At 51.6% G+C, this 24,483-nt stretch overlaps 10 protein-coding genes across 10 annotated transcripts; 6 read left to right on the top strand and 4 right to left on the bottom strand.

Moving 5' to 3' along the window:
• Nucleotides 1-110: 110 nt before the first annotated feature.
• On the bottom strand, nt 111-997 carry N0V89_009362 (uncharacterized protein; the record flags this gene model as incomplete). The annotated part of the gene is made up of 3 exons (XM_056218113.1): nt 111-752; nt 808-896; nt 928-997. The coding sequence occupies 3 exons, from the start codon at nt 995-997 to the stop codon at nt 111-113; spliced, it is 801 nt and encodes a 266-aa protein (XP_056067378.1).
• A 547-nt stretch (nt 998-1,544) lies between these two features.
• Nucleotides 1,545-3,208, top strand: N0V89_009361 (uncharacterized protein; the record flags this gene model as incomplete). The annotated part of the gene is made up of 5 exons (XM_056218112.1): nt 1,545-1,592; nt 1,639-1,972; nt 2,033-2,202; nt 2,250-2,327; nt 2,384-3,208. The coding sequence occupies 5 exons, from the start codon at nt 1,545-1,547 to the stop codon at nt 3,206-3,208; spliced, it is 1,455 nt and encodes a 484-aa protein (XP_056067377.1).
• A 770-nt stretch (nt 3,209-3,978) lies between these two features.
• Nucleotides 3,979-6,167, top strand: N0V89_009360 (uncharacterized protein; the record flags this gene model as incomplete). The annotated part of the gene is made up of 5 exons (XM_056218111.1): nt 3,979-4,231; nt 4,280-4,800; nt 4,945-5,199; nt 5,248-5,951; nt 6,008-6,167. 5 exons carry the CDS (start codon nt 3,979-3,981, stop codon nt 6,165-6,167), a joined length of 1,893 nt encoding a protein of 630 aa, XP_056067376.1.
• A 549-nt stretch (nt 6,168-6,716) lies between these two features.
• N0V89_009359 (uncharacterized protein) lies at nt 6,717-8,337 on the top strand (the record flags this gene model as incomplete). Its single annotated transcript, XM_056218110.1, has 2 exons — nt 6,717-7,577; nt 7,639-8,337. The coding sequence occupies 2 exons, from the start codon at nt 6,717-6,719 to the stop codon at nt 8,335-8,337; spliced, it is 1,560 nt and encodes a 519-aa protein (XP_056067375.1).
• A 7,415-nt stretch (nt 8,338-15,752) lies between these two features.
• On the top strand, nt 15,753-16,802 carry N0V89_009358 (uncharacterized protein; the record flags this gene model as incomplete). The annotated part of the gene is made up of 3 exons (XM_056218109.1): nt 15,753-15,966; nt 16,087-16,211; nt 16,443-16,802. 3 exons carry the CDS (start codon nt 15,753-15,755, stop codon nt 16,800-16,802), a joined length of 699 nt encoding a protein of 232 aa, XP_056067374.1.
• A 162-nt stretch (nt 16,803-16,964) lies between these two features.
• Nucleotides 16,965-17,867, bottom strand: N0V89_009357 (uncharacterized protein; the record flags this gene model as incomplete). The annotated part of the gene is made up of 2 exons (XM_056218108.1): nt 16,965-17,579; nt 17,862-17,867. The coding sequence occupies 2 exons, from the start codon at nt 17,865-17,867 to the stop codon at nt 16,965-16,967; spliced, it is 621 nt and encodes a 206-aa protein (XP_056067373.1).
• Nucleotides 17,868-17,992: 125 nt separating this feature from the next.
• Nucleotides 17,993-20,077, bottom strand: N0V89_009356 (uncharacterized protein; the record flags this gene model as incomplete). The annotated part of the gene is made up of 3 exons (XM_056218107.1): nt 17,993-18,350; nt 18,411-19,865; nt 19,911-20,077. The coding sequence occupies 3 exons, from the start codon at nt 20,075-20,077 to the stop codon at nt 17,993-17,995; spliced, it is 1,980 nt and encodes a 659-aa protein (XP_056067372.1).
• A 1,155-nt stretch (nt 20,078-21,232) lies between these two features.
• N0V89_009355 (uncharacterized protein) lies at nt 21,233-21,744 on the top strand (the record flags this gene model as incomplete). The annotated part of the gene is made up of 2 exons (XM_056218106.1): nt 21,233-21,331; nt 21,391-21,744. 2 exons carry the CDS (start codon nt 21,233-21,235, stop codon nt 21,742-21,744), a joined length of 453 nt encoding a protein of 150 aa, XP_056067371.1.
• Nucleotides 21,745-21,989: 245 nt separating this feature from the next.
• N0V89_009354 (uncharacterized protein) lies at nt 21,990-22,796 on the top strand (the record flags this gene model as incomplete). The annotated part of the gene is made up of 3 exons (XM_056218105.1): nt 21,990-22,007; nt 22,235-22,448; nt 22,519-22,796. 3 exons carry the CDS (start codon nt 21,990-21,992, stop codon nt 22,794-22,796), a joined length of 510 nt encoding a protein of 169 aa, XP_056067370.1.
• A 126-nt stretch (nt 22,797-22,922) lies between these two features.
• Nucleotides 22,923-23,870, bottom strand: N0V89_009353 (uncharacterized protein; the record flags this gene model as incomplete). Its single annotated transcript, XM_056218104.1, has 3 exons — nt 22,923-22,952; nt 23,081-23,470; nt 23,676-23,870. The coding sequence occupies 3 exons, from the start codon at nt 23,868-23,870 to the stop codon at nt 22,923-22,925; spliced, it is 615 nt and encodes a 204-aa protein (XP_056067369.1).
• Nucleotides 23,871-24,483: the final 613 nt, after the last annotated feature.

The following is a 24,483-nucleotide window of genomic DNA, read 5'->3' as shown; positions in this document are numbered from 1 at the left end:
TTGTAAACATGATGGACATCTTTCTCCACTGTGCAGTACGATTGGACTTTCACATGCGTAGATAATATATGAGGAGGCGACAGCTCTTGTAGCATGGCATTGTGTTATAGCTACTGCTCGGACTTTGGCGTGCTCAAGACTAAAGCCGGCGTACTCGATTTTGGATCTTCGCCGTATGGAGGCGCCCTCAGATCGTCTTCTGCCACCTGCTTCCCGGTTATGGGATGTGCGTAGTGGAAAGGGACGACGCGAGTGTCTGGCCAGAGCATGGGGTTCTCGCACAGCTCATTCGGCCCTGCAGGGTCTTCGGGATATGTCTTCGACATAAAAGGCACGTAGTTCGGCTTGGTATGCGACCAGCCCTTCTCGAATGTGCCGTGCCAGAACGGGAAGTACCTCAGCCTGAAGATCTTCCATATACCATCTTGTTTGATGTACTCGTTCTCGTATACCCCTCCTTCCCACCATTGCACTAGCCCACGGGGGTGCGTGTCCTTGATGCTCTCGTGCGTGCCGGCGGACATCATGCTACGGAAGCGGCCTTTGGCGCGGGTGCCGTCGGGAGTAATGTCTACGATGCCCTGAATCTGAGGATGGTCGAGGAGGAAGCCGTGCACTGGTCCATTGCGGCCGTTCACGAAGGCTTTCGAAAAGCGGCCGATGTACAGCCGCTCCACGCCCTCCTTGCCATTGTAGCGGCCACCGAGGAACTCTACGCAAGTGTCGGGATGGTCGGCGAAGAGGTCAGCGACCTGAGTGTATCAGTAAACTTGCAATTGTAGTCTTGCATTGAACTGCCGCACTCACCTCCCGGTACAGGCATTTGTCAAGATAGTAGCCGTAGGTGTACTGGAGCTTCCTGACGTCCTCCTGAGCTATTGGTCGATTAACCTCGGCTAGAATGTATGACTAATCATTTCGACCTACACTTCACCAGGGAAACCTCTTTTTGAAGCTGCTGAACCAACTGCTTGAGCTCTTCGATTTCGCTGCCCATTGTGATGTAACGGTCCGGAATGTAGTTTGAATACAAAGAGGATTGCAAGCTGACCTTCTTAAGCTGCTCCTTCGAAGCTGGACGTGTCGCATGCTACAACTACAACGCCCTCTTTTCCCATTCCGTCTCAAGCTCGCGGCTACGCTGAGCATCTATTGGACCGGCAATTAGATTACAGGCCACAGCCTCTTGTCCATAGCGGTCGTATATGACCGATGCCACAGTGCCCGTGGCGGGGTCAAGTGGTAGCGCGAAGCTGCAGGCACACCCCACTACGGTGTCCCGCGATGTGGGGTCCTGCTTCTAGCCCTTCAAACCTTCTCCCTCCAGTACCTCTTGCATTGGACCTACCAACTGATACTACGAGCCGGCGAGCACTGCCGCAGCCTCTAAGTAACAGTACCATTGCCGGCTTTGGAGCTTTGTCAGAACCTGGTATTTCTGCAAGCAACGTCCCCGGGAAAGTACTTCCATAGCTGCACCTCATTGACCTGATATTGACATTGCCCCTTTTCCGAACAACGTCCGATATACCAGCGTAAGCAAGATGGGGCTTCCTGAACAAATCGAGACTCGCCTTTTCATCAACGGGGAGGTTTGTGCCCATGTTTCTCTCAATCGACATACGCTGATTTACCTAGTTCGTAGAGTCTTCCGATGGCAAAACCTTCGATATCACCAATCCGGCTACACTGAAGCATGTAGCAAAGGTTCACGAAGCATCCGAAAAGGATACGGATCGAGCTGTTGCCTCAGCGAAGGCCGCTTTCCCATCATGGTCCGCTTTGTCGCCAGCCCAGCGAGCACCTTACTTCAAGAAGCTTGCTGCTCTGATTCGCGAAAACAATGACGAACTTGCTGCCCTTGAAGCTGCATCAATGGGGAAGCCTATTGGTTCCTTTTTCGATGGCTTTGCTGCGGCTGGAAAATTCGATCATTACGCGGAAGCCGGACATACTGTTCAAGGAACGACCAGTAAGTGCGCGTCCGGCTACCGATTGCTATGAGACCCATCAACGCTCACCTCGATTGTAGGTGTGCAAACCCCTGGGTTTCTGAATTTAACGTTACGCCAGCCGTACGGGGTTGTGGCTGCTATCATTCCTTGGAACGTTCCTCTTCTTTTCTTAGCAGGCAAGGTCGCACCTGCGCTTATCGTCGGTAACACAGTCGTTGTAAAGAGCAGCGAGAAGGCCCCTTTGACAGTAAGTCACTCGTACCCCACTCGTTCCCCGATACTCACATAGCCTAGTCCGCGAAGCTAGCCACTCTTGTCCAAAAAGCAGGGTTCCCTCCCGGTGTGTTCAACGTCATCACGGGTTTTGGTAACGTAGGTAATCCCAAGATGACTTTGTAAACTGTATACTCACAAGGAACCTGTTCTAGGTCAGCGGATCTATCCTAAGTCACCACATGGACGTTCGGGCTCTATCCTTCACTGGATCCGGACGGACGGGTAGGCTCATCCAAGCGGCCGCTGCAAAGTCAAATTTGAAGGCAGTGTATCTTGAATTAGGAGGTAAATCTCCGGCAGTCGTCTTCGAAGATGCCGATCTTGAGAAAGCTGTCCAGGACACTGCATACAGCGTCCAGTCGAACAGCGGACAGGTCTGCATGATGAACTCGCGCATATACGTGCAAGACACTGTCTTTGACAAGTATGTTGAACTCTTCAAGGGATATCTTACAAGCAAAGTAGCTGTGGGCGACCCGTTAGAGAAGGACATCAACCACGGCCCTCAGGCGGACGAAGCCCAGCACAAGACCGTCCTTCGTTACTTGGAGATGGGCAAACAGTCCGGCAACCTAGTAATTGGCGGTGCAGCGCCTTCAGACCGAGAAGGATACTACATCCAGCCTACAGTATTCACCAACACGCCGGAAGACGCCCAAATCATGAAAGAAGAAGTATTTGGGCCAGTGGTGAACATAAACACCTTCAAGACGGAAGAAGAAGTACTCGCAAAAGCGAATGACACTGAGTTTGGCCTGTACGCAGCGGTCTACACGAGGGACATCAGCCGTGCGTTACGATTTGCAAAGGGTCTGGAAGCTGGCACGATTGGCGTCAACTGCACGAGTCCTACGACCGCACTCAATGATGGGCCCTTTGGAGGCTACAAGTCGTCTGGCACGGGTAGAGAAGGAGAGCCGTTCTACTCACTGAGCAACTTTCTTGAAACAAAGTCGGTCGTCATTAAATTAGACTAGATGCTCAGCTTCCGCTATTTTTCCAGCAGCCTGGACCTATTGCGCTCAAGCGAGCTCCCCTTGTATGAAGAAGGAGTGTCTGTTCCTTCAGTATGCAGTATACTTTAGCGAGCGAAGCAGAGGTTCATCAGCAATTGCTAAGCAATGAAACTTTGATGAAACAAGTGCCATCTGCTTCGGTCGAGAGGCTATCCATTTGAGTATTAGCCTGATACCACGGACACGGCTCATGTCCACCGCCCCTGGCTAAGCGCCCCCACATTTATGAACAGCCCGGAATCCCCGCATTTTCCCCAACAGCATCCTTTTTGACGCCGGGCTGACTTTCCCTATCACCGTGTGACCTCCGCCGCTGGTTTCATTATCGAATAATATCAGGCGTACCGACCGATACGCGATACGGCGTCGGGCCCGATCGTCGCCCGAACATGGCCGAGGCTTCGGCTTCATCGGGCCATGTGCTGCAGCAGCCTATGCGAGGCCATGGCACCCACCGCGTGCATAGCAGCTGCGACAGGTGTCGGAGCAGGAAAACAAAGGTATACGAGGCGCCCTCTGACACGTATTGCCCAGACACTAACCGCACTAGTGCATCGATCCAGGTAAGCAGGGGTTTTGCTGTCGTCTTGTGCGAACGTGTGGGGGCTCATCGTACACCAGTTCCTGGGCCGTGTCGATACTGCGCGCGCACTGGTTCAGTATGCCAGATCGCGACGCCTCGCCGGAAGCGACCCTACTACCATGTCACCGAGGAAGAGTATCAGTGCTCCATGCGCATATTGGAGCACTTCTTTCCAGATCGCGAACTCAACCTAGTCTCGCTTAGGCAGATTGCCCAAGACGTCGTCGATGGAAGGCTTGTGGGGTCAGTGACAGAAGGTGAACCGATGGCACCCATCAGTGAGGAAACCACGCCGGATGAAGGGGAAGATGCTTTCCAGGACGAAAAGCCCGTGCTGGATTCGGTGAACGATCTTCATGAGCCACTGGGGACCATGATGAGAGACTCCACAGGTCGATATCGTACGTGAGTCAATATCTCAACCCAATGCGCCTACTAAGATACGGTAGGATACGTGGGTGCACACTCAGACATCGCCTTCAACGCAGCTGTCTGTTCAATGGGCAAAGAGGCAGAGATGCGGAAAAATCCCAACATCATCGGGCCTCCTAAGATCGGCCTCTATCCTCCGCCCCTACCAACCATGTCATCAACCGATTCTGGATCACCTGGCCGGTCGTTCTTCCTTCCACGCCGCGAGCTTTGCGATTACTACATCTCAAGATTTCTTGAGGATGTGCACTCTACACATTGGTTCTATTCGATCGAACAATTTCTGTATCGCGTGGAGACCACCTACACGGGGAAATCAGGAAAACTGAGTAATTCATGGATGTGTTCACTGTACGCAATTCTAGGACTAGGCGCCGCAAATTATGAAGAGCCAAGCGGACAGTCGCCGCTGCCAGCCGACTCCCCTGCTGCTTCCGACGAGAAGTCGTCGGAAGACTACATTGCTCTCGCGAAAGAGCTAATACCCGCAGTGTACGATGAGGCGGATATCGACAGTATCCGCGCGTTGGCTATCATGGTGAGTGCATACTTAGCTGGACTCTGAAAACGCTCAACAAGCGTGATATACACTGATGTATCCTTTTATGGGCCGCCCTCAGACTGGAACGTCCATTGTGGTTATGGGCTTTTATGATACAGTTTACCTGACTGACAATTTCAGAGCATTGCACTCGAAAACCTCTGTTCAAGAACAACCTCATACCTCTACATGGGCGCGAGCATTCAGATATCCTATTCGCTCGGACTCCACCGAGACTCGATAAATGGCTCTGGTGCCTCAATGGAACTTGAACAGAATCGCCGTATATGGTGGACTCTCTTCACGCTCGACCTGGAGATTGCGTCGAGAGGCGGAAGCCCAACCATGATCGACGACCGGTACCTCCGAATAACCACCCCTCTGCCGTCCGAGCAGGTAAACACTCCCTCGCTCCATATTTCCACATGTGCTGATGGCCCACAGGTCTTGTATCCCGGTTTGCACACGCCACTCTCCTGGCTCAGCACCTCCGTCTCTCTCTGCCGCCTGAAACGCGAAATCATTCAAGCAGTCTACACAGAGCGCTTCATGAACTCGCGCGCCATATCCTTCACCACCATCTCCAAGCTGCTCCTCTCGCTCCAAGGCTGGCAGCAACTCATGCCTCCACACCTCAAACATGACGTGCCGGCGCCTCCAACGCACAAGCGCGCCGTCGCCGTCCTGCATCTGCAGTACTGGAGCACCACCATTCTCTTATGTCGCCCGTTTCTCCTCTACCTCGTTTTGAGACACAGCACGCTTGAGCCCAGCAAAAAAGTTTGGTTCGAGCGCATGGGAAAGGCGACCATCGACGCCGCGCAAAAGAGCCTCGGCATCCTGCAGCAGATGGCGGCGGACAACACAATCTCGAGCCTCACCGCCTTTGACAGCACATGCCTCCTCCGCCTCGTCATGGTGTTTATCCTCGCATTTGCGCACACGAAGCAGCCGCAGTACCGCGGGCACATCGAGACGTCCATCTCGCTTATGAAGAGCCTCGAGCAGATCGGCTTCAGCAAGATGGTGGCGGAGGAGACGCCGATGCGGCTCGCGGATCTAGGCATTCCCATCGAGACGAAGGAAGGCAACACGAGTGTGTTATTAGATGATGATCTGATCGCCCAGCTGTGGGGAAATCTCGATCCGTACGTTGGTTCGCAGAACTTGCGCGGAAAGGGTACATATACTAATATAGTGATAGGAACTTCATGACGCCTCTGCAGACGCAGCAAAGCTTGGACCTAGCGTTTGACGACTCGAACTATTCGGATCTGAATTCCGAAATCATGCAGCTGACGAACCTGGACGATTCGATTGTCATCGACGCGTCGCAGGTGTATTCGAGTTTCGATTTTCGTTGAGGCAGTCTTGGGATGAACATGATCAGCCACCAAGCTTGGAGTTCGCGGACAGGCTATGGTTCGACTACCAAGGCAGCACTTGACATAGACAGCACTGGACAGCGCGGTTGCGCTTTGCTGAGGACGAGACCGAAAGCCTCGTAGCCCGCTTCGGGCCACAGAAGATTTCGCACTTCGCACTGTCATATATGATTGCATGACCTCACCAGGTGCTGTGCGTTACGCAGACTTTCAGGGGCCAGCAGATCTCCATAGAAATCAGCGACCGGGGAATGAGATTGCGAGTAAGGGGCATTGTAAATCGACCGTGTACATACTATAACAGCTAGTGCGTGAGAATGAAGCAGATACACGATCGCTTTGTGGAAACGCGTATTACAGTTCAAAATGGGTAAATACGTTTATACATGCGCAACTTTCCGGCTTAAACGGGGAAGGCGCATTTACGTAAGCAGCTCTATCCCTACTTGGCTGCTGCCTACAAACCTTCCTTTGCTTTTAACCCCACCAAGACACAAGAAATCCAAAGTCGTGGCGAGAGATTCCAACATGGCGCCTTCATTCTCGGCTCTTCCGGAGGAACTTATCACCTCTGTTATTTCACACGTCGAGGATGCTGGGGATCTGTTCAATTTGGCTCTTGCTACGAAACAGCTTAATCGCATTTCAACGGCTCACTTGTACCATCGCATCGCACTGGAGGTTGATGAAGATCGCCGCGCACTGGAGTTTGGTGAAGAGCGTAGCGAATACCGCAGCAACCAGGAGAGGCTCTATTCTCTGGTCATATCGTTACTAGGACACCCGGAACATGCAGCGCAGGTCCAGCATCTGCACATCCGCGGTCTATGGCCGGACCCGAACAGATGGAGGGACCGAAAAAAGAAACATATGGGCGCGTTGCATCCACTTTTAGACGAGCGAATCAAGTCATTTAAAGGAATTCCAATAACGGTCGGTGACAACACGTACGGCTGGGACACTGTGGAGGCATTCATTGTCGTCCTGTTCCATCTCGTACCCAATCTTCGCACCCTGAATACTAGCTTACCCGGGGATTCGGGCATTCACTGGAGGTGGTTCTTCCGACAAATGCCGTCGAGCGACTGCCCAAATAACCTGCAAGAAGTGGCGCTTGTGGAAAGTGGAGGGTACGGCCTCGCTCGTGATTCGTTCTTGAAATTGATACGGCTAAAGAGCCTTTTTTCTTACAACTCAAAGGATTTCGAGAAGTTCCAACTGGTTGACCCAACTCATCAGGACGACCGGAGGTACATGGACGATGCCATGACGTTGATATCTAAAGTGGTGAATCGAGCAAGGTCCAGAGAACATGCGGCGGAGCACATTGAAATTCTTGAAGCGTCTCGAAGTTTCTCATGTCTATCGCACTACATCCAAAGCTTCGCAGTAAGTACCAGATGGTATTTCTCCTTGCAATTGCTGACGTAGGCATCCCTGTGCCCAACAGGCTCTCCGGACCTTCGCCTTCGACTTTCGCAAAGAATTGGTCCCCGAGCACCGCTGCTTTTACAATGCTGTGGTTTTGTCCCTATGCGTCCATGCCGAAACTCTGACAGCGTTGCACCTTGGAGGAGCGTACAGTGCCTTCCACAACCTTGCACCTCCAATCAACTTCAGCGCGTTAACGAACTTGAAGCACCTCAGGACCCCTGTTCTTTTCTTCCTCGGATTTCCAATTTCCTCAAGTGCCACCTCCTTACCAGACCACCTCATGCGCGAACGATTTCCCCCTAGCCTCGAGAAGCTGGTCCTCTTGGTATACAAAGACGAGGAGCATCAAATCCTTTCGCAACTGAAGCATTACTTTGGAACCGATCCTCCAATCGTACCAAACCTACAGCATCTTGACATCCACTGCCATGCGCCTGAAGCGATGTACGCGTGGCTCCAAGATCCAGTCCAGCGACGCCACATCAACCTGCGCATCTTCCGCAAACTCAAGACTAATGACGAGGAGCTATTCATTACACCGTTCGTCAACACGGTCGAAGGCTTCCATCAAGAGATCTCCGAGGTCCAAATCAAGATAACGCCTCCTGTATCGAGATTGCAACTTGAGGATTTGATGCCCGTGGAAGAGTACGAGCCAGATGCTGAGGCCATTGTTCCCATTTTTGAAGAAGCGATTGGACACTACATGTCATAATAAGAGATCTCTGCGATAGGCAGAGAGCAGGAATGGTGGCACCTTCGGACAAGCGGACTGCGTTGGTAGGAGAAGGCTTCGTTGGTGCAGCACACGAAACATGACTCTGGATATAGCTTACGACTAATGAGTGGCTAGCGAAGCCCGTGTCATTAGATAGATCTACGTTTGTCCCCCGGCCAACGGCGTGTGTCGCACATGCGTGTTCCTAGAAAAACATTCCCCGCACTTTCTTTGCACCTGTATTCCGATATTCCAATGTCGCTTCAACATCCTGCGTAAGCTTTCTGATTGATCGTCCACTCACCTTTTTGTAATATATCAAATTGCGTGTCCCCGTACTTTCCCGTGGGTGAGCTACTCTATTCGTCCTTGTCTGCCGGAGGCTTGCAGATGAACGTGTGTGCACCGAACATCACGGACATCATGCAACAAGATCAAACAAGACGTCTCTACGCGAACTTTGGAGAGCAGTTCGACCTTTTGATTCGCTTTCTTTCGATATGTGATCATGTCGCCGCTCGCATCTCATGAAGCGCTTCTCAAATTCCTAGGTTCATTATCTCTAATTGCCTTCGTTTTGACGATAACTTCCATTCTACTATTGTGCGCGACGATTGGGCGATGAGTGAGACGTGATTGGTAGAGCAGGTGTCTGCAACAAGCGGAAAGATATCAGAAATGGCCGGCGTGAGAGGCGATAATGCGAGGGGCGGAGATGAAAAGTGCTATGACAGCTCGCACTTACAGGAAGTTTTCGACTCATCTTGCACTCAGGTGAAGACGAAGACGTTGCGTCAAGCATGCAGAGAAGTAAGGCACGATGAAGATGTCACGGATATGGGAGCAAAAAGGTAGCATGATGAAGTGACACTCTTTGCGAGTGATGGCATTGATGTCAACCAGTAGTACCAACCACCAAGGTACATGCGTCAGTGCAAGAATGTGAGACAACCAACCACCAAGACCAATGACCAAAGACCGACCACCAGACCCAAGATCATCCACCAGGCATGCGTTGCAGGTAGGCCAGGCGCGTAGCCCTCAGATTCCACACGGCCTGCAACGTAAGCCAACCACCAATATCGCGCACTCAGCATCGCGAAGCAGGACTAGACACTCGACCGCGGGCACCAACCTGTCCAGTCGTCAAGCGTTCAGTTGCAGGTAGGCCAGGCACGAAGCCCTCAAATTCCACACAGCCTGCAACGTACTAATCATGACAGTCGAACCTGATGTGCTTCCAAGACCGGCGGGCCATGACAATGGACACCTGTGAGGCAAAACAGTCACTGCTCCGATGTGTAGTGCGATCCACCTCTTGACCATGTTGTACCCACCCAAGCCATGCCGAAGAAGAGTGTTGATGAAGGATGATGATGAAGGATGATGAAGGATGATGAAGGATGTTGATGAAGGTTGATGAAGGATGATGAAGGTTGTTGAAGGTTGATGAAGGATGATGACCGAGTGAGGTAGACATCGACTGAGGTCAGTCAGCAAGAGTGAAACAAACCTGTTGAAGGACGTGCTGGACCATGGTATGTGTTGGATGTCTCACCCGAGAGAGTGAGTGAGTTTGGTATGAGCCGACATGATGTTGTGACTCAAGTGAGTGTGAGTCAAGGTAAGTTGGGTGAGCTGAAGTGGAGTGAAGGTCGATGCTCAAGGTGGGTACGTTGGAAGCTTAGAAGTGAATGAAGGATGAGACATATCGAGGGAAGATTGGGATGATGTCATGTCCTTGAGACTTGAAGAGGTCTCAAGTGGAGCTGAGAGCTCGGAAGGCTTGTGGAGTGAGAGTGGAGAGAAGAGGAGAAGGCCTGAGTTGGCCAAAAACTTCTTGATATACTCTTTGGGCGCCGCTAGCTCTGGCGCCACGTCAAGAGTCATGTGACTGCGACTGCCTCGCGCCCGATTAGGAAATAGTCGTCAGGTGAAGGAGAAGGTCGAGTTCTGGGAGCGACTGGAGCCGGTGGGCAACAGCACAACCAAGGAAACGGCGCCTTTTCGTGCAAGAATATGCGGAGAGTGCACTGAGCAGTACGAGAAAGGCGGAAATTCCTAGCATATCGCGCAGTAGCTGGGCAAGCGACAAAGGTCGATGATCTCGCAGTGGCGAAGCTCTGCGTCGTCATTACCGCCTTGCAATCTGGGATGACTTGAAGTCGACATAGAGTTCATTATCGCTGAGCAGGCGCGTCTAGAGCTGCCGCAGGTCGTTCCTTGTGAGCTTCTTCAATACTGGAGCGCGGTGCGCGGGTCAGAGAGACACTGGTCGCGACGAGCGGCACCAGTAAATCTTATCAGTACAAGAACTAGTATTGGAAGGAGAATAAGGCTCCGCTGGAGGCTGCAAACATGCGTCGACGCTCATGCTAGCAACGCCCGTGTTTGGCTACCACGAGCAGGCGCTGCTTCTGGCCGTCGCGTTCGCCTGGCTCACCGAAGACGAGCAGCAAGTCTATTGAAGATGATGGAGCAACTGCAGATAATCGAGAGTAGAGGGGTTTCAAGGCTCCGGGTGCGCGTAACTATTTGAGACAGCCTCGTCGAGCTCGCGGGCGCAGTAACTGGCGGCCTGTGGACAGTTATGCTGCTTCCAGTGACACCCACTTAACAAGAAGACTCCTGAAGAGCCCAGCACTCTGAGAGACAGCCCACAGCGTCTGTATGGACTAGGTTCAAGGGTCTGCTTCGCGGATCGTGAAGCGGGGCTTGCCACTGCCGACGGCGGTTGCGTCTCTCCTATCAGATTGCTCCTCAACACCTGGACCGAGCATATTTTAAGTTCTCCAGCGCTCAATAAGATACCAGGTGATGCTGCCAATGCAAGAGAGGTTGTGCCGGAAGGAGATCGCAGCTACGGCGCTGTGGCGCTGCGGCCTACTGACGCGCTCTACTCACAAACCCCACCACGAGAACAAACACTTCTGGCCGTAGCCGCGGACTGCGAACTGCTTTGGGGTTTTTAATGGCTCTGATGGCCGTCTAGACGTAGCAAAGACCTCGCGCCTGCCGCCAACACCATCATGGAGTTACGCACTTCAAATACCGCCCAAAAGCTAACCATAAATCGCTCGCGATTGTCCCCGACTCGACGCACCACGTTAATACCGAGAGCGCATCCGCCATGTCACCCTCCCGAGCCGTGTTTCACTGGACATCCCGCTTCGATCGAGAGGATATATTAAGCTACATGGGAGAGCATACCACAGACACGCGATCTGGGGAAGGAATGGCGACGATGCGGTTTGAAGCAAGCTAAAGAAAACCACAACGGGCTCCTTCTTTCTAGCCTTGAAGCAAGCCTAGGATACAAGAGACGCCGCTTTGGCCGACCTCACCGACCGCAAACACTGGTAGCGTCTATCATTTGCACCACGTCATACAAGCGATGGAGGGGAGAACGGTGACTCTCCAGGTTAACAATGCCAACCACTGACATCGTGAATCTCCACTCCAGCTGACGAGTCGATAGAGGCAGCACGAAGAGCCACCTTCGTATTCCTGGATCTGTTCTCTTTCTCCAGTGTCTCCTAGCCCGAAGCAGGCAATTGCAATATTTTCTGCAACTTGTTCGATTCCACTTTACAATCCCTATGAGCTGATCCTATGCCTCCGACTTCCACGCTCCAAATCTGACAGGGACTAGTCTTTACAAAACTCGCACTTCGAACGTCGAAATCTTAATCCAAGGATCAGCCTAATCGTGGCCCAGGCTTTTTCAGGGCCTACTGTGACCTGAGTTGGCTCAGAATAGTCTGCTCCAATGCCGTCGCATCATTGACCGTGAAAGATCTATTATGGTGACTACGCCGATAATGCGGTTTGTTGAAAAGTTCCTTGCCCAGAAACGCAACTTCCACCTTGGTATCTTTAGAGAAAACGACGGGTTTAGCGCTTGCCCCCACTTGTGTAATCTCTGTCCGATAAACTTTTGTGCTGATGCTCGACCATCCTCCCCAATCTATGACCAGTTTGAAAAGATCCAAGTTCCTGCAACGCGACGCTATCGCAGATAGCCGGTCCCAGTCGACGCGATGTATCAGAAGGAAAACATCAAAGCGCCGCACTTGCTCTGGAATACTATGTTTGGGAATGTATGCGAAGGTGTTCTGTTTGAAGAATACCTCTTTGGCGATGTGAGCTGTGTCTTGGGGCAAAGCGAGATGGAACAGCAGTGTTTCCGGCCAACGACTATATTCACAAAGCCGAAGATTCCTAAATGGAGGAACAGTGAACGTGCACTCGTCACCGATGCCCCGGGTTGAGACATAGTAGAACTGGTCAAAGTCCTTCTGTGGCCGATAGATTTTACCGAAGCTGAGGCTGAGCTCCAGAATATCCACCTTCAGCTTGTTGGGCAGTCTATTCCAATTTCTGCCAAAAGCTGGATACGTAAGAGGATAACAATAGAATCTCGCGTTTGACGGTGCGATGTGTGTGACTATCCTGCCGTCGTAGGGGACGATTACTCGAACTCGCGCTGAGTTGGCGATCCGAACATGATATGGTGTGGAACTCCGAATCCTGATTCTTTTACCTGGCTCTAATATCATTGGCGCATAAAGAGTACCGACGTCATAATCGGGGTGCGTGGATCTTTCGAGCGACATTGTTGAAGATTTTGAGCGCTGTTTCGTTGGGCACCAAGACGACAACGGATCTAGCATATTTATATCTGGATGTTGGGATTGTGATAGATCATGGGGCTAACTCAGCAAACTCCGTGTACAACAAGTGACAAACAATGACATCAATTGACTGTAACCTCTGACGCAGTTTTGCTTATCAATTTCTTGGAAGGAAACAACACTACTTAGGTTCACTTTCCAGGTTTGTGCGCTTCGGAGCATCTCGGACCTTCTTTCTCACCATGAGAAACATGCAAAGATTTACGTGCGGAGTGTCAAAGGCCTTGCGATACCAAGATGAAATACACTGATGTGAACATGCCGGTTTTTTTGTTGCCCAGCCTTGGTCAACGTATTTGATCCATTACATTGACAAGATACAAGTGGCTAACAGTTTCAACCAAGCTACTAATCTCTAATCATCATACTACTTCCCCTCCATGAGCAAAAATCCACTACATGCTATCATACCGGTTCTTTCTTGAAGTCATAATAATCTCAAAAGCCACAAAAACTCCGTATCTTAGACCTCCACTAATTAAACATCCGCTTTCCTGCGACCCAATTCTTCCCAGAACGATCGATGAACAGAAATTTGGTCATCATTAGTTGTTCCAAACTCCTATTCCTCTGAGGATAATGCCCAGTAAACTCTACTTTGAGCTTGAAACCTTTCGGGAAGTAAAGAACATCGCCCCTCGTTGCAGGAGGACTCATGAGAAGGTCCGCAAGACGCATCTTTCCATAGGGCTCGAGAGTACTCCAATCAAACGTCACATGCAGACGATTCACTCCGCTGAGACGCCCATGTGGGATTTTAGAAAGGAGTTTCCAATGTGTAGAATTTACCTGGAGAGTCAAGCGCAGGCTTCGCACGTGCATGGTGATGGAGTGGTGTGGGATCCAATCGAAAATACCGTATGAATAGGGAAACGCTGCAAACGTATTCTGTTTGCCAAAAACCTCTTCTGAAAATCCACCCATCTCGTCAGGCAGAGCAAGGTGATGGGATAGGATTGCTGGCCACTGACTGTTTTCACGGAGTCGTGTTTGTCCCGATTGGGGAACCAGATTCCATTTCGTGTCTGATCGCAGTTGTATTTCGTCGAAAGAGAGATTAAACTCAAGGACACGAATCTTCAACTCATTTGGTATCGATTTCCAATACATTCCGAATCCGGGGTATGTAAGCGGTTCGATGTAAAGTTTTGCATCAGGCGGAGCAGTGTATTTAGCCAATCCAGTGCTGGCGATAGTCATTGGTGACGAGCTACCGATTCGGATTTCATATGGACTGCGACTTCGTACCGAGATGGATCTATTCGGTTGAAGTACCATTGGTGTGTATAAGGTGATACAACCCCATTCGACATCACGGGGTGTGTTCGCGGTGGTGTCAGAGGGAGGAAGCTTCAGGCCGCTAGCCTCGTCCACCAAGTCAGAAATATTGAAGGACATTTTCGACTAATCGGAAAGGTTCGCAGTTGCCGTTTATGTTACAAAGAGCTGCAGGAGTTCATTCAGAGTCTATATTCTTAGAAATAGCAAGTATGACCGCTCTTGTGACCAAGTCAGCAACAGCGTCCGATGACTTGCGCAAATAGCAACAAATGTTTGTATCAAGATGGGGAAGCATGTGGCTCATGAAGCTTTGCTGGGACATTGCCGGGAAAGAATTAAGCATCTCAAGATCACGAAGCACGTTGAATCAGTTTTAATCGAGCTCCCAATAATGGCTAATAACGATCATCGCGGACCTCATTGCTTCATCCGGTAACTAGCACCCACACAAGCGCTATCCCGACGATCTGCATCTTATTACTACACGCCGCTTCAAAAAAAGCCTCATCTTGAATTACCTCAGCTCTGTCCTCCTCAACATACTCCCTCCCACTCCCATACTAACATCCATCCACACTTTCACCATCATAGATAGCAATCCCACGCTCCCTAACCTCACTATCGGCACTCTTCAATTTATCCATCTCCGCGTCCAGCGGCGAAGACGGATATTTGCCATACGAGGGAAAATCGTAGGACCCATAGCTATGGTAGCGGCCGTAGCTACTAGTTTGACGGGTAGGGAGAATAGGGAGGGCTGCAGCGGAGCAGAGGAGGAGGGCGAGCGGGGCGAAGGAGCAGATATGCATGACGGCTTGCTGATGAAGACAGAGAGTCGGGGTCGGTAGTGTGGTTGATGGAATGAAGACGGAGGTAGGCGGATGCGGGGGAGTCCCTTGCGTTTTGAGAAATAGATAAAATGGGTTGGGTCGGCGAAGGGAGGATTAAGTAAAGCTGTGGATTGTGGAATGGAGCACACGAGAGCGGGTAAAACGGGAGCTACATTGGGGTCCTAAAGTTAGTGACTTGGAAGGACAAGCGCAACGCAAGTCTGAATGTTGATTTACTTGTGTAGCCAATGGTGAAGCAAAGATAGAGCAGCGGTTTCCCGAAGCGCGTGTTGAGCGTAGCGTGGCATTTTCATGGCGCCTCCCTTGTGCCACAATGCGTCGCACTGACAGCTGTCGTCATGCTATAGACGGGTATGTACTCAATTCTGTGTGTCACCCTTAAGGGTGTCGAATCGTTCGAAGCGGAGGAGTACATTGCATCATGACCAAATGTGATGATTGATAATGGCGGGTTCTTGCATGGGTACACCGTGCCTCACGTCAACAAAACCACTGGTCCTTAGCCCAAGAGCAATTCAAGTCTAATGCGCACGTTGGGAATCCAGTCCCACAGTTTTCACATCGTCAGTCTTCCGCGTCGCCCAACATGTTCTTCCACCACCTCAATATCCCGATAGAGCCACCACCACCACCACCGCCAGACTCGGAAGATACAGAAAGGCTGCTCAAAGCCTCAGACCCCTCTGTGCACAGCAAGAAATGCCGGCGCAAGCGAGAGAGACAGGACCTTCGTGTGGGGCTCAAATCGTGCATTGTGACCAGCTGCGTTTGGCTCCTCGTATTCGTCGTGGTATTGAATAGTTGGGAGAGGCGAATATTGATCCAGGCGACGGATGAAGCTTGCATGGAGCACATCTCGTATTATTGTAGGGCGCGAAATTGAGGAGTATCGAAAAGAGATTTGAGCTGACGCAGGAAAGCACCGCTCATGAAAGAAGTAAAGCCGGAGTGGCAAGACGTTCGATTCAACGGCACGTTTCTGCACGAAAATGTATATCGGCAAGGTGCGGGTCCCCAGGTTGATGCCGCATGGGAGGCTCTTGGGGTAGACTGTGAGATCTCACCCATGTTCGCGTCGTAGGCACTGATAGAATATCAAGACAGGCCGATCGTTGTTCCGCTCAAGGAAGCATCTGAAACAGGGCTTCGTCCTGATCATGTGAGGATCGAAGAGGAGTACGGCGGCGGCTTTGTCGCGAACGTTGAGGGACTCCACCACTTGCATTGTTTAGTAAATTGTCCCTTGCGATGTCTGGCGATCGCTAATCATGAGCAGAACATCCTCCGCAAGTCCCTTCACTGGAACTACGATTACTACCTCGCGGAGGGAAAGCCACCCTTTTCGAATAGCGAAAATATCGTCCGGATCCACGTCACGCACTGTCTGGATATTCTCCGGCAGCAATTGATGTGCGTTCCCGACGTCGGAGTGCTTGGACAGGTGTGGTATAAGCTGGAAAGCATGCCGCAGCCGCAGCCGTTTGTCGACTTCAATACGGAGCATCGATGCCGAGACTTTGAGGGCGTGCGAGCGTGGGCGGAGAAACATCAGCTGCCGGAGGAGAAGGATGTGGATCTGGAGCATTTCTACAGGATGCCGGGGCCGGGAGCGATGATATACTCGAAGATACCGTAAGGCCCTAGCATGGATATTAATTTCGTCTTATTGATAGAGAGTGGAGCTCTTACCAGCCTCGACACCAAGGGCCATGCTTCTATAGGTCGTGTCTCCAGCTAGAATCAGTGGCCACTCTGTCTTAGTATCGCAAGCATGCCGCATGGTCTTGACGTCCCCGTCTCAATTCTGCCTGGGCTTCACTACCCCATCCTGCACAATATAGTACACCACCGTACTATCCGTATCCACTGTCGCCAGCACCACTCTCTTCGTCTCCCTCCACCTGCTCACCTTCCCCTTCTTCCCTTCACTGTCCACGTCTTCCTTCTCCGGTGGTACCTCACTAATCCCATCAAAAACCTCCGCCAGCCTCCTCAGCGTCCACTTCTCGCTCAATCTCGCCGGCAAGATCCACTCCCGCTCCGGCTCGGCCTTAACCTCTAATGCGCCCGTCTCGCCTTCTTTCTGTGCTTTGCGCGCTCGGTCGGCGTCTTTTAACAGCTCGATCTGCTCGTCGGGGTGGATATAGAGGCGGTTTGGGGGTAGGCCGGAGAGAAGTGGGCGCGGGAGGAGCGAACCGGTGAGCGGGGAGTGGGTGTGGATGTGTAGAGATGTCCAGTTGTGTTGGTATTGGAGGTTATGTTGTATTTGGAGGGCCAGTGAGTGGAGCGTGGGATCGTGAGTCTTTGTGGAAGTATCTTGCGCGATGAGGGATTGGATGGGCGCGGACGGAGGGGGCGCGATGTCTGTTTCTGTGCGCGCCATGGTGGGAGGAGGTTGCGTTTGGTGATCGTGCTAGGTTCGTGGTGTTTGGAAAGTTTTGGGGTGGGACGAGAAAGAGCAATCGATAAGGACTGACTCAGGACTCGCCAAGCACTGACCTCACCACTTTGTCTACGTGAGCTTCGTCTGTCCATTGTGCCTCCCTAATAGTGCTTGCAATTCATCTTGGAAAATTCTCCTTGACCTTCGCATCGGGTGCACTCAGGGTACTGATGATCTAATTCGGACGTGTGCGCGTACCTTCTGCGGCTCCCAAGCCATCTAGAACACCTGGTCACGTGCCGCCCATTCCACCTGCATCTTTGCGGATCAAGTGTTGCTGTCTGCTGAAACATGGTAGCTACAAACATGATATATTGTGTCCTTCAAGACTAAAAAATCAGAAACTCCTTGACCAGTATCCAGCATAGCATATCCCCCTCCTTCTACACATCTCCATCATTTCCTGTTACTTCCCTCCCAACCACACTAAACAGCCCACTCCTAATTCTACAATCAAAAGACCTCTCCCAACCGCTCCCATACGCCGTCCACTCCACCTTCTGATCATCACATTCAAAATCCCCATTCTCCCCACAACCGCCGAGAAGCCCCTGGCCATCATTCCCGCCCGTGCTCCACATCGCATGACACCCTTCTGTATACTCCCACTGGATGCGCGTCTTGTCTTTGTCCAGCGGATCCCATACTTTCATGTCGATGGTGTTAGGGAGATCCGGCGCTGTGATGGGGGAGCCGACGCCCTTGTTGCGGTCCTGGCCGTTGGAGTCGGTGAGGGTCCAGCTGAGGTACAGGGTTAGTGGTAACGACATTGGTTGGAGACGAGGGAGGAAGTGGACTTACTCGATTTCCCAGATGTCGCCGATGATTTGCTGGTGGATGTGCATTGTCCACCTGTCTGTGACCGGGGGCAGTGGTGTTGGCGAGGGAGGGGGTGGTGGAGGTTCCTCAGACGTTGAAGGAGGGTGTGGTGGTTCCTCGGATGTTGATGGTGGCGGAGGTGCTTCAACAGTCGTCGAAGAGACGACCGTTGCCATCGTTGTCAGCACGAGTGTCGCGGACGGACTCGCAGTCGCGTTTCCACCCTCTACTAAACCCGGATCGATCTTGCCCAGCATATCTTCGATAGCATCCGCCCCGTTCAAGATCGCCTGAGCATCCGCAAGCGGCCTGGGTCCGTCTGGGCTAAGGGAAGGTGCTAGCGTACAAGCCGGATTATCCTGTTTTGTGAGGATTTCAGACACGGTAGTGGGTGCCGCGTTGCAAGCGATGTCTTTGCGGCATACAGTCGTCGTACATGTTGTGGTCAGGGTCGTGTCGGGATTGGCAGTACTGGCGATGCAGGATGCGGTACACTGGTCTGCTGTCTTCGGTTCGTCACAGTCAAGCTCTGGAGGTACCGTGGGGCTAGGAGCCTGCGTGGGGTCTCCGCCTCCGCCACCTGTTTTTGTGGTATCGTTGCTACCTGTATTGCTAGGCTGAGGAGGGTTTGATGGATCGGGGTCAGGATCTGGAGTGGGGTTTGGGTTCGGATTAGGATTTGGATTAGGATTTGGATTAGGATTTGGATTAGGATTTGGATTAGGGTTGGGGTTCGGATCATCTGGACTGGGTGGATCATCCGGATTGGAAGGATCATCTGGATTGGAAGGGTCGTCCGGATTGGAAGGATCTGGGTTGCTTGGGTCTGGGTTGCTTGGGTCTGGGTTGCTTGGGTCTGGGTTGCTTGGGTCTGGGTTGCTTGGGTCTGGGTTGCTCGGATCTGGGTTGCTCGGATCTGGGTTGCTTGGGTCTGGGTTGCTTGGGTCTGGGTTGCTCGGATCTGGGTTGCTCGGATCTGGGTTGCTTGGATCTGGGTCGCTTGGATCTGGGTCGCTTGGATCTGGATTTGGTGACGGTCCAGGAGGTGTTAAAGTGATAGGTACTGGGATAACCACTCCACCCGCATCAGTTGAGCTCGATGTTGAGATTAGAGGGGTTGGGGTTGGGGTCCCTGGCGGAGGCATTGGGCTGGAAGGGCTGTCTGGTATTGGACCAGAGCTGGGATCCGGGCTTGGATTGTCTGGGCTTGGAGGATCTGGATTTTGAGGTGGGCCAGGAGGCGTCAGAGTGATAGGTACCGGTACAACTACCCCGCCAGCATCGGTCGAGCTTGACGTTGAGATGACAGGCGTGGGGGTTCCAGGTGGAGGATTTGGGCCTCCACTGGTGCCTGGTGGAGGTGCAACGACTTCAGTCGTACTCCTTGGTTGCGGACCGGGTGGTGTCACTGGAGGTCCAAGTAGTTGGTTCCGCCACCTACAAACTATAAGTCACGATACAGAGTTGAGGGGAAGTTCTTACCAATAGCCTTTCGGTTGTACGACTACACTGACAGTAGGAGTGATGAGCAGTGCACCGGTGTCGGTTTGGGTAATGGTGGTTTCGATGGTGGTTGTGGCGGAGAGCTCAGTCAAGTCCGTCCAAACGAATGGGATCAACGAAGAGGATATCCCATCTGAGCCAGTCATGGCGGTAGGTCGGGGAAGCGATGGTTCGGTCGCGTAGCACGACTCATCCGTGCAAACGAGCACATCGGCCGCTACAGAGAGCCCTGCATACAAAATGAAGAGCGGTAGCTTCATTTAGAGAAGCTCCAAGCGCCCGAGCTGATGGAAATGTGGCTCGCAGGGCAATAGCAAGATATAGTAGTTTTTAACTCAACGAGAAGCTGCAAATGGTTGAGGTGATGATTGTATCGTCGGGACGTGTAGAGATTATATAGCTTCCTCGCCACATTTACGCATATTACCCTTCCAAAATAATCAGACAACCTAAAACGTGGCTATGCTCCAAGGGAAAGAATGTGCTCAATTACTGTGGTCTCAAGACATTCATCACTTAATGGAGTCTTGATATAGATGGAGTTCCGGGTTTCCTGAGTTAGCGCCGCAAAAGCTCTTGGGCAAACATGTTTCAAATCCTACGAACAACGTCCATTGTACATTACGTCGATCATCCGAACAATGCCCATTGTATTTCTGGACAGACAACTTGAGACGAGTACGGCCGAACGTATAGCCGAACACGCAAGTAAGAATGCGGCGGCGCTGCTTCTCAGATGTTTTGGAGTATTTCTACTCGGTCACACCCGTAAGCTGACCGAAGTACAACGGGAAACAAAAGTTCCGAAAAGTCGACCAATTATCGTTGCCGGTAGCAGCCCCCATTTGGTGAGTCTACTTGCCCCACGCGGCGCGTGGGGCGGATACGCACGTGAGCTCTAGGCGCCGTGAGTATGCTCCCATTCTCGTGTTTGAAATCTGATGTGTAGGTGTCGTATTTGTGGTATGACGAGTGCCCGTCGTTGCGGCACACACGGGCGGATAGGTTGAGACTGAGGGCCTCGCCTTGGGAGATCTTATATCGGACCGAAGATGGAACAACATGTACTCACTTGTCATACCGGACGTGGTATCCGCAAGTTATTCTTGTTGTTCTTGTCTTGGACGGCGTCGAGTGGTGCTGAGCCTCAGTGAGAAGCATGAAGCATGAGAAGCGGTGGACATATAAATCTCTCAGTTCCAACCTGCTGCAAATATATTCTCACTCTTAGATTTCAGCTCGCTAGTCGCTTCTTGAGCTGCGTTAGCATCTTGTCCACAGTCAGATTATTAACATTGAACATGTTCTCTAAACCTGGACGGGTTCTCCTTCTTTTCCTCTCAGCAGGTGTGCTTCAAACCGATGCAATCCCGGACGACGGTGCCGAGAACTCTTTACTCGTAAGTGTAGATGTATAACAGCGAATCCTATATGCGCGGCTGATCACAACCTCTTTTAGCCGACCTTCACTCTCCTCGGCGGAAATGGAGGCTCAGAAACGGGACGATGCACTGGAACCGATCTTGACAATCTCAAAGCATCTTACGAAGATATGTGCCTGATGGCACGCTCAGCCAGCAACGAATTAGAGTTTCTTCTAAAACAGGCGGAAGTTACTGAAGGCGATGGGCCGCCCAGGCCGGACGATGACGCACAGGTGCCAGTTGATAATTGGAAGAGGTGGCAACGTATTCGTGAAACGTATTTTTCGCTGTTTGGCAGGGATCCTTTCGTGAAGAAGAATGACCCGCCGGGTGCGAAAAAGCCTGGGGAGACTATTCTTGGGCATGAAAGAACCGTGAAGAGTGAGTAGTGAGCTCTGAAGTGTGAACCACGAATTGGTCAAATATGCTAATGTATTCTTAGGCTTCTATAACCGCGTGGTCAATGAGTTTTGTAGCGGGCACAATGCTAACAGTCCTCTTCTGGTGTGCACCGATTCACACTATGAGTTCATCAAAGTAGGGACACGCGACCCCGGTGATGCGCAAGGACAGAACATCGAAGCTACGCGTAAGTATTCCCGATTCTTTTTCTGACACAAATCAAGTACTAACTATGTCCGAGATCCACAATGTACGAATGTTGGTGGAGTCTGGTATTCGCAGTATATGCCTACAGATCAACGATACGACGAACGTCCACCGCCGCAGGATCCTGAGGACGGGCCCATCTGTACGGATCCAAATCACCTAGCAGTCACGATTCCACTTCGGAATACGATATTCTTCTGCAAAGGCGTAAGGAAGCCTCTTCTTCAAGACCCGTCGTGGATGAACGCCACGTACTAATCTGTCCTACAGGGCCTGGATACAAACGTCCACAAAACCGTCACCCTCCAAGACCTGCGCAGCGGTATAAAACCAGCCAGTAGGCGGTACAAAAAGGTGGATCACGACATGTTTCTACAGTTGCTTACACTCGGTCGTGTAACGAAACTTGAGGATGTCAAGAGAGTTGGCGGTGAAATCATGCCTGTGACTTGGCTGCATGAGCTGCATCATCTCCTCACACGCAGTATGGAAAGCTCACTATGCCGCATTCACACGCGGCTCACTGAATTATGCACACGCTAACGCAGCTCTAGGTGACGACGAGGCTGCTGTCGACAAGGAGGGAACCCGTATCAGAACCACGGAGAACAAATACAACCCTGCTACAAACCAATATGAGGACCAGGAGGTTAATATGAAGGCTTACGGATATGATCTGTCGAGAGACCTCGCCCTTTATGGTGGCATATCTGCGATGGTAAATCCTGACAATTCGGCTTTCTTTGCACTGGCCATGTTTTTCAGTGAGTATGATTGGTCCAAAGGCTTTGCAATGCCGTTGAAAGATCACAAGGCGAAGAAAGATGACTAGGTGGTAGACAGTGGTGTATAGTAGCGCAGGATGTCCAGTGGCTCCTGAGTTGATCCTTTGGACGGTTCTTTGAATTTTGAGAATGGGAGTATTTCGTCAGATTCGTCTCACATAGTGCAACAGCTTTTACATCCTCTTCTGTCGGACTTCTGCGTCCTACGTCTTGCAGCCTCGATCTCGGCGTCTGGCCAGACCAATGGATAATTGGCTGCGAAATCCCTCAGTGCGAAGGTGCAATGTTCCACCCGTGCACCTGCACTTTCGAGCCTCGAAAAATGACCCACAACTTCTTGTCTCCACCAATCAGTCTCAATCTTCTTTCCATACTGCGCTATGCTCTCTAATTCGGGGTGCTTGAATCGAGCCATTGCCTCTTGGTTTGACCAGTAGACAAGGAGCACAAAATCATTGACATGATGTCCAAGATCGGGGTCGACCTTCTCCTGGTATGCATCCATGCCCAATGTCACCTCCTTTATATCTCCATGAGGACGATCCTTGCCACAGAGAATATCAGGAAGGAGCGATATACAATTCTGTCGCAACTTCGTCATTTCGGCCTCGATCGAATCATCGAGCGGACCATCTGAAGGAGCTTCAACAGTAAAGAAGTCGCAGTGTCGCTCGTACCAAGGGTAAGAACCGCAGAGTACCGGTTCATTACGATCCGGGCTCTGTAAGTGACGAATGCTGGGTGACGATGTCAGGAAAGGGAAAAGTGGTTCGATAGCCCGAGGCACTCCTTTCGCCTTCAACTCCGACAATGCCACTTGGGAGACTGAGTCTCTCTGGTTAGAGAGCAGTTTCCGTCCTACAAGAACCATGTCAGCCGGATTTGACAGAGTCGTCAGCCCCGCACGAACCTATCATGATGCACACTCTGTCCGGATCCGTCGTCTCATTGCCCCACATTATCCATTCGGGTCTTTCCTCTTTCTCAAGCTGGTTTAGGCAGTCTTTGAACAGATCATACAGGAACTCTGGGGGACCGCGCTCTGTGAATGGCGCTTTGAAGCCAAGCCTAATGATGGAAAACACGGACCAGATTCGGTCTGGTAGCGTTGGCTGAGGCATCGTATTGGGACTCTGCTGGGCAGTGCCTTGGTCAAAAGAGAACAGGTACGAAAGACGGGGCGTGGTGAAGGAGGGACTACATCAGACGCCACATCTAACTTGAGGCTTTTGAAGAGCCTCCGGTCCTTCTCATCGGCGCCTTTCGTCTGGGATGGTCTCACAACGATACATGTTCATAAGAATTGAGAGGGCATCCGGGGGCGTAGAAGATGGGCGGCTAATCCAGCTATTCATATCTTAGCGCGGATAGTCAGCACGGGGTATCCACACAACGGGGGCCATCTCTCCGCATTCCAGAGTTCTCTCCTAATCTCGGATCACATCAGCTTCATCTTGCAATGTGGAGACTCGTGCACCGACGTCATCGAGGTTGAGTCCGCGCTTACCCTTTACGGCTAGTGAGCATTGCACGCAGAGTCACGTGGATCTCGTTTCAAAACAGAGCACCATGTACGCCGGTCCAATAGAGCGCTTACTAACAGGAGCGCTGGTCCAATATCGACCGCAGCAACCGAGGACCCTCTGTTACTCCACATTCACGTTCCAGGCAGCTCGCTCACGCGGTGTGCCCAGTGACCGTCGATAGAATAGAATTGATTGCGAGCAGAGAGCA

Source organism: Didymosphaeria variabile (assembly GCF_027946475.1).
Source record: "Didymosphaeria variabile strain IMI 356815 chromosome Unknown scaffold_7, whole genome shotgun sequence".
Lineage (NCBI taxonomy): Eukaryota > Fungi > Ascomycota > Dothideomycetes > Pleosporales > Didymosphaeriaceae > Didymosphaeria > Didymosphaeria variabile.
The sequence above is the reverse complement of the archived record's forward strand: the minus strand, read 5'-3'. Positions and strand labels throughout refer to the sequence as shown.